General features: G+C 41.3%; 1 protein-coding gene across 1 annotated transcript in view; it reads left to right on the top strand.

The window, feature by feature from the left end:
- Nucleotides 1-16,831, top strand: part of cdc40 (cell division cycle 40 homolog (S. cerevisiae)) — a 154,892-nt gene that overhangs the window by 130,561 nt on the left and 7,500 nt on the right. Inside the window, exon 13 of the mRNA XM_069887585.1 lies at nt 14,474-14,550. Within this exon, the coding sequence (XP_069743686.1) occupies nt 14,474-14,550 (77 nt within the window). The remainder of the gene's footprint in view (nt 1-14,473; nt 14,551-16,831) is intronic.

Genomic DNA, 16,831 nt, shown 5'->3' on the forward strand with positions numbered 1-16,831 from the left:
TACTTTCCTTTGCTATTATCGTTAGGACTTTATTGACTGATAAAATAGATCCGAGTTTGATGCTACATAGCCAAAATGATTTGGAATTACTGATTTGTAATAGTAATGTAAGTAAGTTTATCTCAGTAATATATAATTTACTTCAAAAGAAAGCCCCTAAATGAGGGGTGCATCAATCAAGATTAAGATGGGAAGTGGATTTAAATAGACAAATAGATGAGAAAGGCTGGATGGAATTATGTAAATATAATTAGACAAAAATTATGTGTTAGATATAGGTTGGTTCAATATAAATTTTTTCATCAGATATATCTGACTCATCAAAAATTAAAAAGATTGAATTCTATATTATCAGATTTGTGTTTTAGATGTGGATGAGAGATTGGATCATTTTTGCATTCTACTTGGCAGCATCTTGAAGTTAAACATTTCTGGGTGGAAGTTAGTCATTTTTTTGTTTACGAGTAATGGGATTAAGTTCCCACAGGATCCAATGCTACTTTTGTTAGGTAATATTAGGGTTATAAGACCTAAATTAAAATTAACTATGTATCAAACTGAATTTATACAAATTGCTTCAGCAGTTTCAAGGAAATGTACAGCAATAACTTAAAAGTTGGACACAGATTTAGGGATGGAGAGATGGCTTGCAGAATTTCATAGCTGCATTCCACTTGAAAAGATCGCTTACAGTTTACAAAATAAATATCATGTATTTTGGAAAATAGGGTGACCGTATTTGCAAAATGTGGTTACAAATGTTTAGCAGACTCTCTGAAAACCCCATTTCCAGTATTAAATTTTATGATATATATAGTTTATTCCCTTGACTTTCTCCAGTCTTTTTTTCTATCTCTCTTCTCTTTCATTTTTACTTTTTCACAGGTTTGGGGATGGAGGGGGAGGGGAGCTTTGTATACCACATATAATTTTTGAAAGTTCTTCATTCAATTAAATGTATATACTGTTGTTTAAAATTTCTAAATAAAATATTCCAAAAAAATGTTACCAGTGCCTTCCCCATAAATATAACATCATTAAGGTTGGTCTGATAGATTCTTTAGTTGCTGTTTGTTGGACAGCTTGTCTCAAAATTAGCTATGTATTGTGACCGATTATTTTATATTTTATATTGTACATAGATATGTTTTATAGGAGATAAATTGTGGCAGGTTTTTTAATGTAGGTCACATAAAAACACTTCAAAGCAGATCTCACTTATAATGCCGGAGCTCTGCTCAAGCCAGAGTAGCTCTGAGTGCCTTTGCACAAACTTTGAAGAATGCCTATAAGGACGACATAAGTAGGTGTTAATTGGACATGCTGTGGAATAATGGATTATTGCTTTGGAAAGCAACAGATGAACGGACTCAAAAGATTAGGTCTGGAGCTGTAGTCTGTCTGAGTGCATTTGGCTGTTCCAAGAGGGTCATGTGCTTTTCTCAGAGAGAGAGAATTCAGTTCTACAGTTCTAGAATTCAGCAGCAGCAGCTGGGACTGGAACAGGACAAGCTGGCAAACTTGTGGAAAAACCCCTTTTTGAAGATGGTCTGTGAGTTCTTAGTTCAGCCTGGTTAAAGCCCATGTGGTCCATCCAAGAGGAGATGGCTGGCTGTATACTGTTTCACTTGAAATAAAGGAAACAAACAAAAACTCTATGATGACCTAAAAGAAAGAGGTTATCATCTGGAAAACCCTGATGGGGAAAGTTTCTCTGGCATGACTCCGGCAAGTGACTGATCGAAAGGAATCAGTTGTGGGTGTCCAACGAGCAACAAATCTCTCTGAAAACCAAAAAGAACCTTCCTGAGCAGTAACCATTTACCTTTCAAGCACCAAAGCCTGGTGAAATTCATAAATATTAAATTCTGTGCACAGTTTAAGAATTGCCTGATACCAGTGAACTTGGAGGAATGAGAAGTGAGATTGGACTGTGAATCAAATAATTTTTCTGAACTTGTATACAGATTACATTCTTAGAAGTAGAAGGGGGTTAAGTTAGGTAAAGTATAATAGTGATAAGTTAAAGTTTGATCCTTTTTTCATGTTTAAAGATGATTAAAAGCAACTTTTGTTTAAGTAACCATTTGTCCTGGTGAATTTCTATTGCTGCTGGGTTTTGGGGTCCTCTGGGCTCATAACAGTATTGTTTCCAAGAATCATAGTTATTATGTAAAAGTTATTGCCCTGAATGCATGGAAGTAAAAACCTTCCTTTCAGTAGTTTCCTGTTAATAGGAAGTAATTTCTTAATGGCTGTTGAATATTATTTCCACAGTATAATGTGATAGCATCAACTAATCCAAAGCACATGATTTTGGAGTGCAGGCTCAATTTTCTGGTTTTGAGAAATTCCAATATTTGTTGATTTGTTTTTTGATCATGCTTTTAACTTCAGTTCAACCTATTTTGGTATCTCAATTTTTTTCCAATGAGAAAGCCTGATAAATTCCTGATGTTTTGTCAAGATTAGAACATTAGAACTAATTCTTAGCAGCCATTAAAACTGAACTTCTGGTCTACATGGAAACATGGATGTTTATGACTTACAAGAGCCTAATTCTGTTAATTCCTTCTGTGGCTTGATTTCCCATTAATTTAAGGGACACACGGTTAGCGGAACGATATTACAGTGTCAGTGACACTGGTTTAAATCCAGTGCTGTCTTAAGGAGTTTGTACATTCTCCCCACGTGTGCATGGGTTTCCTCCAGGTGCTCCGGTTTCCTTCCACCCTACAAAAACATACGAGAAGTTGTAGGTTAATTGGGTGTATTTGGGGCAGCACCGGCTTATGGGCTGGAAGGGCCTGTTACTGTGCTGTATGTGGGAGAAAAAGATTTGTGGAGGTTTCAGGCCAGATACTTCATCAGGACCTTGAGGAAGAGTTCCAGTTCCAGTTTATTCTCAGTTCATGAAAAATGCTGTGATAGAGGTTGTTTTGTGAGCAGACCAGCAGTCATCTCATATGTGGCATAACAAGTAAGCACAGTATAAATTTGCAGAGAGAGATTAGTTAGTACAGAGAAAAGACAACATAATTTTACTACGTTGGGGTTCATTCAGGAAAGAAACTGACCTTGAATGTGGTGATGTGATATACATGAATCTTCCCATAGCCATCAGCTTCCCCCCCCCCCCTCCCCCAGCAGTGTGTGGGGTTGGTAAAGAGAATGTGACTGGGGTGGCATGTGTATTTTAATATTGGGAGTTGCAGATGAAGAGGCGGGCCGTGTATGATGGACTGAGCCACGTTTGCAAGGTACTTTCTCGCAGCCTTGGCCAGTGCACTTCCAGGACCATGCAGTGATGCACCCTTATAGTGTGCTCACGGATGTTAAGGAATGTTGATGACATCCCAAATTTCATCAGGCTTCTGAAGAAGGTGCTGGTATGTAATCGTGTCCATTCCATCGACATGGGTGGACCAGCACATCACTGGAGAAGTTTACCCTTTGGAATTTAACCCTGTTTGGTATCTTCATTTGAGCTTTGCTCTCGTGGACAAGGGAGTGAGCTTAGCCTCTCGTCAGGAAGTCTATAACCAGCTCATTGTTCTTTTTGACATTGAGAGAGAGGTTATTGTCCTGGCACGAAGCCACAAGTCTCTCTATCTCTCTTCTGTCTTCTGTTTCATTGTTGTGAGAGATCCTGCCTCTGAGAGTGGTGTGATCATGAATTTATAGATGGAGTTGCAGTTGAGTTTAGCCTCACAGTTGTGGATGTATAGGAAGTATATAGTAGAGGACTGAGTATCTGCAGAATTACTCAATCCTCCGAGGACCTCCACCAGATTGTATGTTGATTAAAATTCCAGATGCATAAGAGCACAGAACAAGAACACTAAAATCTCTTTTGAGAAAGTCAGTAACTCTTCCAATGTAACACTGAATGATTTTGGCCGCAGAGCCCACCTCACTGACAAAAGACAAAGGTGGAAAAACCCAACACCCAACCCCAACCAACCAATTTTCCCTTGCAACTGCTGCAACCGTGTCTGCCTGTCCCGCATCGGACTTGTCAGCCACAAACGAGCCTGCAGTTGACGAGGACATTACCCCTCCATAAATCTTCGTCCGCGAAGCCAAGCCAAAGTTAAGTGTTGTAACCTTAATGTCTCTCTTTGGGAGTTTGTTCAGCATTTATTTCATGCTCTTTTTCTACAACATTTTGAACTTTGTGTGAGTCATATACATGAATGCAGTACTGCATGTCTTATGGAAAGCGACCTTGATGTTGATTTGATTGTGCCAAAGAAGAAAAGATTCTCTATGGATTCACGTTGCATTCTTAAGTATCTACCTTTGAGCAATCTTGGAATATTATCCTTGCTACTGAGGATCTGAAGTATCTCCAAATACTAGTTAGGAGTGGCAGTATTAGAGTTATTAACTTCTCTGATATAATTTAAGTGCTGAGGCGTTGGCTTGAGGGGTCACCAGATTATAGGTGGTGAACATTAAATGGTTACTGAGTTCAATCAATGAGTTTGGAACTGTATGTTGTGAATTTTTGGTAAATTGCAATGGTTTACAAGAAATCTGTGTAACCAATTTTAATGAAAGTTATATTTTCAGAATTATATAGATTTCTGCATCCTTGCATGAAAGGGACATGATTGTATGGAGAAATATTTCAAAAAGCAGTAAGAATGACTCAGACTTAAAAACACCCTGTTATTGGGATCTGCAAGCAGAATTGTAGACACTTTAAATTAGCTGATTTTGAACAATCCAACTCTTTAAAATGAAATGCCATTGTACCGAGAATGAGTAATGTGCAAATAAGCAATGATGTAAATCAAAATTAGCAGGCTTTTAGCAAATGTTTTCCTAAAAGAAAAGATGAAAGAGACTATTTAAAGGAAATGTATGTTGCTTTGTTGAATTTTGTCAAATTTTGAGAAATAATCTATACAAGAAAAGGAATTGGCTGGAGAAATGTAACCATTTTTATTTTGGTTGCTTTCAAGTTGTCATCTGCAAGTGGGTTTTGTAACTTAGAAGTAACAAAAACAGGTGCCATTTGAGAAGTTTTCACTGACACCCACAAAAATGTTTGTTCTGAGTGGAATCTCATTCCATTTATATGGGAAAGCAATACATTATCATTGCTAGAAAGCCAAAATTATTTAATATCTTGAAAATAAAATGAACAATAAGCTGTTAACACTTCTCTACAAGAGTAATTTCTCTTCAAATTTGAAGTGAATGAGAAATTGGGATATAAATATAACAATATAACTGACATGTCCTAAATTGGATCATTTGCAGCACATTTCTAGGGCTCAATAGGGATAGGATCCGTAACATTACACCAAGCATCTTGCTTCATAGATGTTTTTTTTTAAATTGCTTAGCAGTGAAAATATATTTCTGAATACACCATGTTCAAATTTTTCACATGTACATTTTTCTTCTGTGCTAAAATAGCGCAAATTCAGCAGTTACAGTATTTTTATCTATATGCAGAAAAGTGCTGAGTGAATGCCAGGAAAGTGTGCAGCTGCTACATTATAATGTAAGTTTATATCCTTTAGCTCTGATTTAATTATTTCATAACATAATCCAAAAACAAAATATTAAGAAATAGAGTCAACATGTCTGCACAATGATCTGATCATTGCTCTGAATTCTTAACTCTTTCTCTCCCAACAAATGTTGCCCAATTTATGAGTATTTCATAAATTGTATGATTTAACTCTTAATTATCAGCTGGTCATTCACTTCCTCCTGAAGATCAGATCATTTGTATCTGTATACAATAAAAGAGAAAACTGCTAGCAATTAGTAATAAAAAATGTTTTTAAAACACACGGGAGATCCACAGCCATTCAATTAGATCAAAAAAAGCCACAATTTATATTTTTGCTTTACGGGTGCTAATTAGTATTCAATTTATTTTTAAATCATTTTTTATATTTACGGTGGTTTGCTCACGGAGTCATGGGCAAGTCCACGGCAGATCTGACTGGGAGACATCCGGGTACGGGCGGGCGGCTGACGTCATAAAGCTCCTTTCAGACTCAGGAACTCGGCACAGAACGTTCCAGCAGCTCATGGACTCAATGGGGTGCAGCTTGGATTTAGTCTTCATTTACTTAAATTATATCCTGATCGCCAGTCGCTTTTGCTAAGAGTATTTGACGCACCTGCACCAATTCCACCACTGCCTGAGTGAATACGGTTTGGCCATCAACCCTGCGAAGTGCCATTTTGTGCTGTTTGCCACTGATTTCCTTGGGCACCGCATTGATTGGCATGGAGTGGTTCCCTTGCCGGTGAAAGTAGAGGCCATACGCCAGTTTGCCAGGTCCAGTACAGACAGAGGCCTAGAGAAGTTTGTGGGCATGATTGACCTGATGTCCGTCAAGGCCAAAGAAATCACCTGGGACACGGAGTCAGCAGCAACTTTTGAGCAGGCCAATGACGCCCTTGAAAACACCACCCTCATGGTTAATGCTTTCAACTCCGCAGTCGGCGGCGTGCTGGAACAACTAATTGAGGGTCAGTGGAAACCACTCATGTTCTTCAGCTGACACCTGCAACACACCACCCCCCCCCCCACCCCCCCGAGCTGAAATACAGTGCCTTTGACTGGGAGCTACTAGCCCTCCAGCACTTTTGATATTTAGTGGAGGGGCAGGAGTTCACGGTCTTCACGGACCATAAACCCCTCTCCTTCGTATTCACCAAAGTGTTGGATCCATGGTCGGCACAGCAGCAATGCCACATGTCATGCATCTCGGAGTATACCACCACCATCAAACACATCTTTGGGAAAAACAATGTCGTGGCGAGACATTGCCTCGCACATCCATCCACTCGGTGCATTCCCTGTCCCCAGGGTTGGACTACGCAATGCTCACCAAGGCAAAGCAGCTGGATGAAGAAATGCTGGCCTACCGCACCGCAGTCTTGGCCTGCAACCTGAGGACATTCCCATCGGCCCAACAGGCAGCAAGCTCCTCTGTGATGTGTCCACCGATTTACCCCAGCCCATCTTTTCAGCTGCTTGGAGGCATCGTGTTTTTGACGCATTACTTGGTTTAGCCCATCCGTCCATTCAGCCAACCATCCAACTGGTGGCAGATAGATTTTCTCGGCACGGCCTACGCAAGTAGGTTGGGCACTGGGCCAGGATATGTATACACTGCCAGACCTCCAAAGTCAAGGCATATGAAGGCCCCCGCCTTCAATCCTTCCAGCTGACACACAGGAGGTTTGAGCATGTCCACGTGGACATCATCAGTCTGCTGCCAGTCTCCCGAGGGTGCAAAGTACCTGTTCAGCATGGTCGACAGGTTCACCAGGTGGCCAGAAGCCGCAGCACTCAACGACACATCCATGGAGTCCTGCACCTGAGCCCTCATTACAAGCTGGGTTGCCCATTTCAGCCTGCTTGCCAACATCAGACAGGGGATCGCAGTACACGTCCAGCCTATGGTCAGCGCTGGCAGAACTACTTGGGACCCAGCTGCACCAAACCACACCATGGTCTACCAGCTGCAGTCCAATGGCCTGGTAGAGCGTTTCCACTGGCACTTGGTCAGTCCTGATGGCGCGCTTCCAAGGCCTGGATTGGGTGGACGAGCTCCCATGGGTACTTCTTGGCATCTTCATGGCTCCAAAAGAAGACAGCCACGTCTTCGGCAGAGTTGGTAAATGGCACTCTACTGGCATATGTCTCGTAGCACAGAGGAGGCACCCGTGGAACTCTCACAAGACTCCAAGAGAAGGTAGGAACTGTAACTCCTGTCCCCTGCATGCCAAATAGACTAAAAAGGTGTTAGCCATGGATTCTACACCTCCTAACGCCGATTCTGGGGGGGTGTCATGTGGTGGCTCACTCACGCAACAGGCAAACTAGCTCACAGAGTCACGGGCAAGTTCACAGCAGATCTGACTCTGAGAGCTCCGGGTGCGGGACAAGACTACAGCCTAGCAGCTGACATCATAAAGGTCCTGGGAGTCGCAAGCGTCATCGGGTTCCAAGGGATTTAAGCGAACATGAGAGCTCTATTAAAGTCAATTGGTTCAACCCACTTTCGACTGCATGGTTCTTTCACTCGCTGCATGCCTAGTGCGACTATATATTCTTATTTTTGTTTGTGTGATGCAAGTTTGTGTGATGCAAGGAAGAACAAAATATCATGATTATTTATTTGTGACTTCAACGTTTTGATGTTAAGATATTTTCTATGTTAATTTATATAATTCTACATGCTCTTTTTACTCATTGGTACATCATGGAACATTCGTTACTACAAAGTTGACTACTTTGTCCAGTCACTTTAAGATCCTGTCTTTTCCAGTAAGAGCATTTCGACTTCTACTCTGCCTGACAGTCGTAGTATCATTGACTTGCAATTTGAGGCGTTTTCTTAAAAAAAAGTTACAATATTGTTAACATCTACAGAGACAGATATTGCCATTATTGTTTATTTAATAAAGCCAGTAATAGTAAACTAATATAATACAAGCTGCTTCTTCCTTCTGAGGTGTGGAAGGGTCTTAAAGTATGTGTTCCACTGAAGAATGCAATGAATAAACTTTAGATATCTAATCCCCTCCTGTCTTATCAGAATATTAGAAATATTAATGGATAACAGCAAAGAAAGGCTTGCCACAAAATGATGAGGTTCTTATCATTTTTTTTTTTCAAATTCCTGTCTATATGAATAGTGGCAGAGGATTGCCAGTGTATCTCTTTTATATTATATATATATATATATATATATATATATATATATAAAGAGTGTGTGATTATATCCAATTGGTTTAACTTCAATTCATGGAATTAATTCTGAGAGACCAGTTACCGTAAATATTCATGTATAATGCGTTCCATGTATACTGCGATGCCCGCCCGCCCCCCCCCCCCCCCATTTTTGAGGGGGGAAAGGAGGAAATTTTGTTTTGCGTTATACACAAATGTTTACGGTAAGCCTTCTTTTCAAAAGACTGATTAATCAAGGTGGCCTGCATGGATTTGTTCGTGGAAAACCTTGTCCATGTACAATTGAGGTAAACAAGAAATCTGCCAATTTTGGAGTCTAGTGCTTTAACAGGCACATGGATTGAAGAAAAATAGAGGGTAGGCAAGGTTTAGTACTTTTTAAAGCACAACATTGAGGGCTGAAGGACCTGTACTGTGCTGTAGTGTTTTATGTTAAACTCAACAGGTCATTGAGCCTCCATGGAAAGCAAAAGGTAGTCAACATTTTGTGCTTGAGCCCTGTGTTGGGAATGCTAAAAATCAGGTAGATGGCCAAATGAGAATGTGTTTGGCGGAGTGGAAAGAAGAAAAAGGTGATGAAGATGGAGCAAAGGGCTGAGAAAGATGCTCCCTGATAGAAGGAAAGGAAGGAGGTGGAGGAAGGGAGTCGCAAGGATGAGGGAAAGTCTCCTCATTCAGGATTTTGTGCTGCAGTCCTTTTGCCATAAATTTTTGGCAGATGTGCTGTACCCCAATGTATTTTTAATCTTCACTAATGTAAGAATTCAATTGATTCTTTTATAGTTCGTGGGATGCTTTCTATGTTAGAATTAAGCATGTATCCAAACTTCTCACATTGAGAAAACAGCCCAAGTACAAGTTTGATCTCACTTGACAGATTCTTTCTAGCTATGGTACACACTTCAGAAATGTATGTCTTGCTGTAAACTGCAATCTTGTATTTAAAAAAAAGTGCCAAATTTCACTCCACGTCAGTCAGGTGAGTGCATTTTGCAGTTTGTACACAAGCTGTGCTGTGTGTACACAAGCTGTGCTGTGTGTGAGTCTGAAAGTTGTTACTTTTTACCATTTTTTTGTATCTTCTTTGGCTTGGCTTTACGGACGAAGGTTTATGGAGGGGGTAAAAAGTCCATGTCAGCTGCAGGCTCGTTTGTGGCTGACAAGTCCCATGCGGGACAAGCAGACACGGTTGCAGCGGCTGCAGGGGAAAATTGGTGGGTTGGGGTTGGGTGTTGGGTTTTTCCTCCTTTGTCTTGTCAGTGAGGTGGGCTCTGCGGTCTTCTTCAAAGGAGGTTGCTGCCCGCCAAACTGTGAGGCGCCAAGATGCACGGTTTGAGGTGAGATCAGCCCACTGGCGATGGTCAATGGGGCAGGCACCAAGAGATTTCTTTAGGCAGTCCTTGTACCTTTTCTTTGGTGCACCTCTGTCACGGTGGCCAGTGGAGAGCTCGCCATAGAACACGATCTTGGGAAGGCGATGGTCCTCCATTCTGGAGACGTGACCCATCCAGCGGAGCTGGATCTTCAGCAGCGTGGACTCGATGCTGTCGACCTCTGCCATCTCGAGCACCTCGACGCTAGGGATGAAAGCGCTCCAATGGATATTTGTATAATGGAGATCTAAATGGAGTTATATCCTCAATTATAAGGGAGTCAGTTTGAATCATGGTTGAACTTTGCATTATGCTCTCAACAAAGAGAGGAATTTGATAGTCACCTGGACACATCAGTCCATATATGCATATTTAAAATTTGCAACTTTTGTCTGCCATAAGGCAAAGAGACACCATCAGCATTGTCCAATGCCCCCAATAATAACCATATAACAATTACTGTACGAAAACAGGCCATCTCGGCCCCTCTAGTCCGCACCAATTTAAGTGATCTCCACTAATCCCAGCTCAGGAGCTCAGTTGGGCAGGCTGCGCCTGCCAACATGACACAGCCAGCATACTCCACAATCCACATGTGGCACATGTCCCACTGTTTGGCCACCCTGGTCTGAATCCTGTTGTAATCTTAGATAACTTTCACTGTACACTATATAACCAATTTTGATGTCATCTGCAAAGTTACTATCCATGCTACCTATATTGTCATCCACATTGTTGATGTCGATCACAAACAGCAGAAGGCCCATCACAGATTTTCATGGCACACCACTGGTCACACACCTCCAATTTGAAACACAAGCCTCTACTACTACCCTCTGACTCCTTCCATCAAGCCCATTTGGAATCCACTTAGCCATCTCAACCTAGATCACATATGATCAGACCTTCCAGACTAGCCCACCATGAGGAACTTCATCAAAGTCAGTGTTTCCACTCCCTTGCTGCCATCAATCATATTGGTCTCCTCTTCCACAAAAAATAGTCCAAATAAATGCCTTTTCTTTGTGATTCCAATAAAAAGAGTCAAGTAGCGTGTCACTTTGAGTTATGATGAGATCGTAATTTGGGTCAAGGTACTTTAAATATGGCAGATACATGGAAAATACTTGAAATATGTTACATCAAATGCACAGTAGAGATGAATTAAAGTTAGCACTTGTACCAAGAATAGTTTATCTGTTAACAATTGTGCATGCTGAATGAGTTGTTAGCCAAACTGAAGAGAACCAGATGGTTAAACAGAAAATCATGGGGCAGACCTGAAGAACTTGAGAAAAGTTTCACTGCAATATGTTACTGTGATTCGACATCTACATTATAAAGGAGGGATTTTGAATTATATGTTGACTTTACTTATCCGAGATCTCTTTGGCTTTTAAGCTATTTTGCAAGTTCATTTTTCATATTTCCACTCATCTTGCAGTTTGTATCTGCTGTAAATCAGATTCCGAGAAGTAATCTTCCTTTCTGTGAAGCATTGATATTATATACACTTTTTAAAAAATGGTGCCTTAAACTAACATGCGGTACATTACCTTGTTTCTAGGTCATTGCTTAATAATTGAGAGTATTCATGTAGCTCAAAGCCACAGCCAATCCTAAGGACAAATTTCACATCTCATTATTTGCTTAGTGATACAAAATGGCCTTTTGCTAAACATTCAACCAAATGATTGTAAAGATTTTTGTTCAGAGCATGGAATTTTTTTGCTTTTTGACAGAAACACATGAAGTGATCCAGTTTTGTGTGACCTGAGGGAGTGAAATTTTGTTTGAAGGTTTTTTTTATTTTCACCTTGTTACTAGATAATTTGGTTCATAATCCTCTATGTGTATACATTTTTTTCAACTGTGAGAACTACCACTGAGACAAGCTGGCACTGCAACAGTGACAATGAATAATTGGATCCAGAATGCATGCATTAAATGCAAACTAGTTGGTTCACCTCCCCCTTCTGTATGCTTTGTGGCTTCAGGGGAGGCAGTTAAAACGAGATGTGATAAAACTATTCAAAATCTTGAATTTTGAATGAGAACTAAGATGAAATTGTATTGAGAGAACCATTAGTGTCATGAGTAAAAAAGAAAATGAATCACTATCTATGATTAGGGGTATTAAGGGTATTAATAAAGCTATTAGGGGTATTAAAGGTATTAATCCGCTCCATCCTCAACATTCATTGGAGCGACTTCATCCCTAACATCGAAGTACTCGAGATGGCAGAGGCCGACAGCATCGAGTCCATGCTGCTGAAGATCCAGCTGCTCTGGGTGGGTCACGTCTCCAGAATGGAGGACCATCGCCTTCCCAAGATCGTGTTATATGGCGAGCTCTCCACTGGCCACCGTGACAGAGGTGCACCAAAGAAGAGGTACAAGGACTGCCTAAAGAAATCTCTTGGTGCCTGCCACATTTGACCACCGCCAGTGGGCTGATATCGCCTCAAACCGTGCATCTTGGCGCCTCACAGTTCGGCGGGCAGCAACCTCCTTCGAAGAAGACCACAGAGCCCGCCTCACTGACAAAAGACAAAGGAGGAAAAACCCAACACCCAACCCCAACCAACCAATTTTCCCCTGCAACCGCTGCAACCGTGTCTGCCTGTCCCGCATCGGACTTGTCAGCCACATTTGAGCCTGCAGCTGACGTGGACATTTACCCCCTCCATAAATCTTCGTCCGCGAAGCCAAGCCAAAGAAAGTAACATAGGTGTAATGATCATTTTGAAAAGACATGAGGGGGAAACGTTCACGGATATAAAGGGAGTTGACTAATAGCCAGTCACTTCTACATAATGACATTAAAACACAGTACAGGCCCTTCAGGCCACAATGTTGTGCTGACCCATATTTACCTACCAAAAAAAACTATACCTTACTCCCTTGTAACCCTCTATTTATCTTTCATCCATGTGCCTGACTAAGAGTCTCATAAATGCTCTCAATGTTTCAACTTCGACCACCACCCCTGGCATTGCATTCCAGGCACCCACAACTCTCTGTAAAATGTCCTCTGGTGTTTGCCACTCCTGCCCTGGGAAAAAGTTGCTGACTATCTATTTATACCTCTCATAATCTCACATGACCTCGAGTGTATCATTATTTGAACACTTGAGTTGGTAAAAATCTTGTAATAGTTCCCAAAGTGAATTTTGTCATTCACTACATTTCTGAAAAGGCATTTGCAGTCAGTGCTTGTAATAAAGCAATGAAGGGATATAATGATAAGGATTAACATTTAAAATAGCTGGCTGACTTGAACTTGGGTCCATATTCAAGCAAATGGTTCAAAAATCCTGACAATAATTTGTAGAGGATGAAATCAATCCAAGTACTGTATATACTCATGTAAAAGTTGATTTTTTTTTAAAAAGACCATATTTTACTGTTAAATTTATGGGGTGGACTATTATACACATACTACTTTTGACACATTAAGTACCTGCGTCATTCAAAACGTCAGGAATTCTGATGGGCAAGTGACTGGCCAAGATTGGGTAATAAGTCCCCGTCCAAGATGTCGGGGAGCCAGGTCACAGGCGAGAGTCCTTGTTCAAGACATCAAGCACTCTGATTGACAGTAGGTGAGGCCTAAGCGAGAACCTGCTGTAGAGGCATCGGGAGCTTGGATGGACAGGCGGCCAGATACTAGGTGAGAGTCCACAGTCGAGGCATTGGGAGCTCAAGTGGTGGGCGATCAGGGACTAGGTGAGAGTCCACAGTCGAGGTGTCGGGAGTTCAAGTGGCAGGCAACCAGGGACTAGGTGAGAGTCCACAGTCGAGGTGTCGGGAGCTCGGATGGACAGGCGACCAGAGCTGCAGTGGGAGACAAGGATCAACTTTTACATGCAATATATGGAAAATACCAGATTTTGGGGCCAAAAATAAGGGGTTTTGACGAACTGTGCCACTCCAATATCAAACCAATGTCTGTAGTTGTCTGTGGGCCCCTGTAGGATCAGGAGTTCCCGGCGGTGGGGTGGGGGGGGGGGGGTGGTGCACAAAGAACTCTGGGAGGCGCATGACTTCAGAGGTCGGGTGTTTGTGCCAACCGTAATTATTTAAACTCCTGTGATGATTCCAATAAACAGTTCTGTTGGTTCAGCTCAAAGACAACTTCTCTTGTGTTTTATTCATTTGCTACAGGGTGTAGACTTTACACGAGTATATACAGTAAGTGTAATTTTTAACAGTGCCTCAGCTTTTTGTATGAACTTATGCTTTGTGCTCTCAGAATATTTAGTCCACCGCACCTTTAGAGCTTGTAATATATTTTCTGAACTTCAATAGAGCTAGGCTTTTTAACTCCATCATTTTATATGCCTGTGTTGTTATCTTGCAGGGACATTCCCGTGGACTTCAAATACATTGCCGAGCCAAGTATGCACTCCATGCCTGCTGTAACATTGTCACCCAATGGTAAGTGTTTAATAATCTCTGAAGATGTGTGTAAACCTGACCAGAAAGGTACAGCATTACTTGATGAAATAAAGTACCTGATGCCATTAATTTTGTTGATCATAACCGTAGTAGACATAGGAAACCTTTGGCAGAGCAAAAAGTCCCAAAATGTTTATCACAAACTCTTGCAAACAAAATTTCGCACTGATCCCTGCAGTGATGTTGGATTGTTCCAAGATGTGGTGCTAGAAATATCATAAGGAGCAGAGGTAAATAGATAGAGGAGTTTTGGAATAGAATTGCAGAATTTGGAACATGGAGCTACACTGTATACAATGATGAAGTGATCAAAACAGGGAATATAAAAAAGAAACAATGTAAGAAATGCAGAGACTTTGGCTGGAAGGTTTGTCAGTGAACAGAGTTGATGGATGAATGAGATTGGTGAGAATGAGGACATGAGCAACGGTTAAGTAGGATTAAATGTGGAGACTGGACCAGAGCACAATTCAGGTGGTGCTGGTAAAGATGGTGCCTCAAATGATCAGATTAGATCCTATTTATTGTCAAGTAATAAAACAGAAATATAATATTATACAAAATTGCCTTTAGAACCATAGAACACTACATCATAGAAAACTCGCCATTCGACCCTTCTAGTCTGTGCCGAAACATTACTCCGCTAGTCCCACTGACTTGCACCCATTCCATAACCCTCCAGACCGTTCCCATCCATGTATCTATCCAATTTATTCTAAAACCTGAGTGAGCCCTCATTTACCACGTCAGGTAGCAGCTCGTTCCACACTCCCACCACTCTCCTTAATGTTCCCCCTAAACCTTTCCCCTTAAAGCTATGTCCTCTCATATTTAATCTCTCTTAATCTAAGTGGAAAGAGCCTACTCGCATTTACTCTGTCTGTGCCCCTCAAAATTTTAAATACCTCTATCAAATTTCCCTCACTTTTCTACGCTCCAAGGAATAAAGTCCTAACCTGTTTAATCTTTATCTGTAACTCAACTCGTGAAGACCAGGCAACATAATAGTAAATCCTCTCTGCGCTTTCAATCTCATTGATATTCTTCCTTTAGTAAGGCAGCCAGAAGTTCACTCAATACTCCAAATTTGGCCTCACCTGTGTCTTATACAACCTCACCATAACATCTTTGATTTATGAAGGACAAGATGCTAAAAGCTTTCTTTACAACCCTGTCTACCAGTGATGCCACTTTCAGGGAAGTATGTACAGTACAACTCCGATTATCAGAAATGGACAGGACCAGATCTACTGAAATTTTCAGATAACTGGTCATTTTTTTAAAAACAGCCCAGTAGCAACAGCAAATCACTTGTATCATGTTTAAACAACAACAAACAACAAGGGAAGGCTTTTTAAGCATTAAAATAATGTTTAATTCTCACCAAAAAAATGCTGGCTGCCGCCGATCCCCAATGCCATCACCAAGACCTCCCAACCACCGCCGCTAATCCCCGACACGTCCACTTGCTACCGCCGATCGCCGGGGAGGCTTCCCGAATACTGGTGAGTTGGTTGGCTCCTGTCTTCTTGTAGGCTTGTTCTGGCAGGGACTGTTCAGGCTCTGCAGCCTGCTTCTCGATGTTGGAACCTAACACAGTCCCAGTTTTCGCCTGTGCACACTCCCCCTCGCAACTGCTGCCGAAGATCACCAACACCTCCCCACTGAGGTCCCACTGCTGCCTGGGAGCCCAATGTCTTGCTCCTTCTCAGGAGCTCCTTGACGACACTGGAACAAGAGATTCTTTCGACTGCTTGCGGCTGGGAGCTAGTGGCACTCAATTTGAGAGGGAAAGTTGGAGAGAAAAGTTAATTGGAGTAGGTAAAGAAGAAATGTAAAGAGAGAGGGGAGGGAGTTACCTGAAATGAGGACAATCGACATTCTAATTTCATGTTGGGTGAATTTTCTTTTTGATCTATGAGGTCAGTTCAACTCTGAAAATTTTCAGATAACCGAGGATTTTTGATTGTTTCAAATATCCTCATTTATCAAAAATTTTTTGGAGGTGGACAGATGTCACTTTTGGGTCCAAAACATTTTGGATAAATGATGATTTCAGATAATCTGATTTTTGGATCATTGGAGTTGTACTATATCTGTATTCCTTTGCACCCTACATTGCCCGACCATTTACTATGTATGTCCTACCTTGCTTTGACCTTCCAAAATGCAACACCTCGCACTTGTCTGCATTAAATTCCATCTGCCATTTTCTGGCCCATTTTTCCAATTGGTCCAGATCCCTCTGCAAGATTTGAAA

This window comes from Narcine bancroftii, chromosome 6 (assembly GCF_036971445.1).
Source record: "Narcine bancroftii isolate sNarBan1 chromosome 6, sNarBan1.hap1, whole genome shotgun sequence".
NCBI lineage: Eukaryota > Metazoa > Chordata > Chondrichthyes > Torpediniformes > Narcinidae > Narcine > Narcine bancroftii.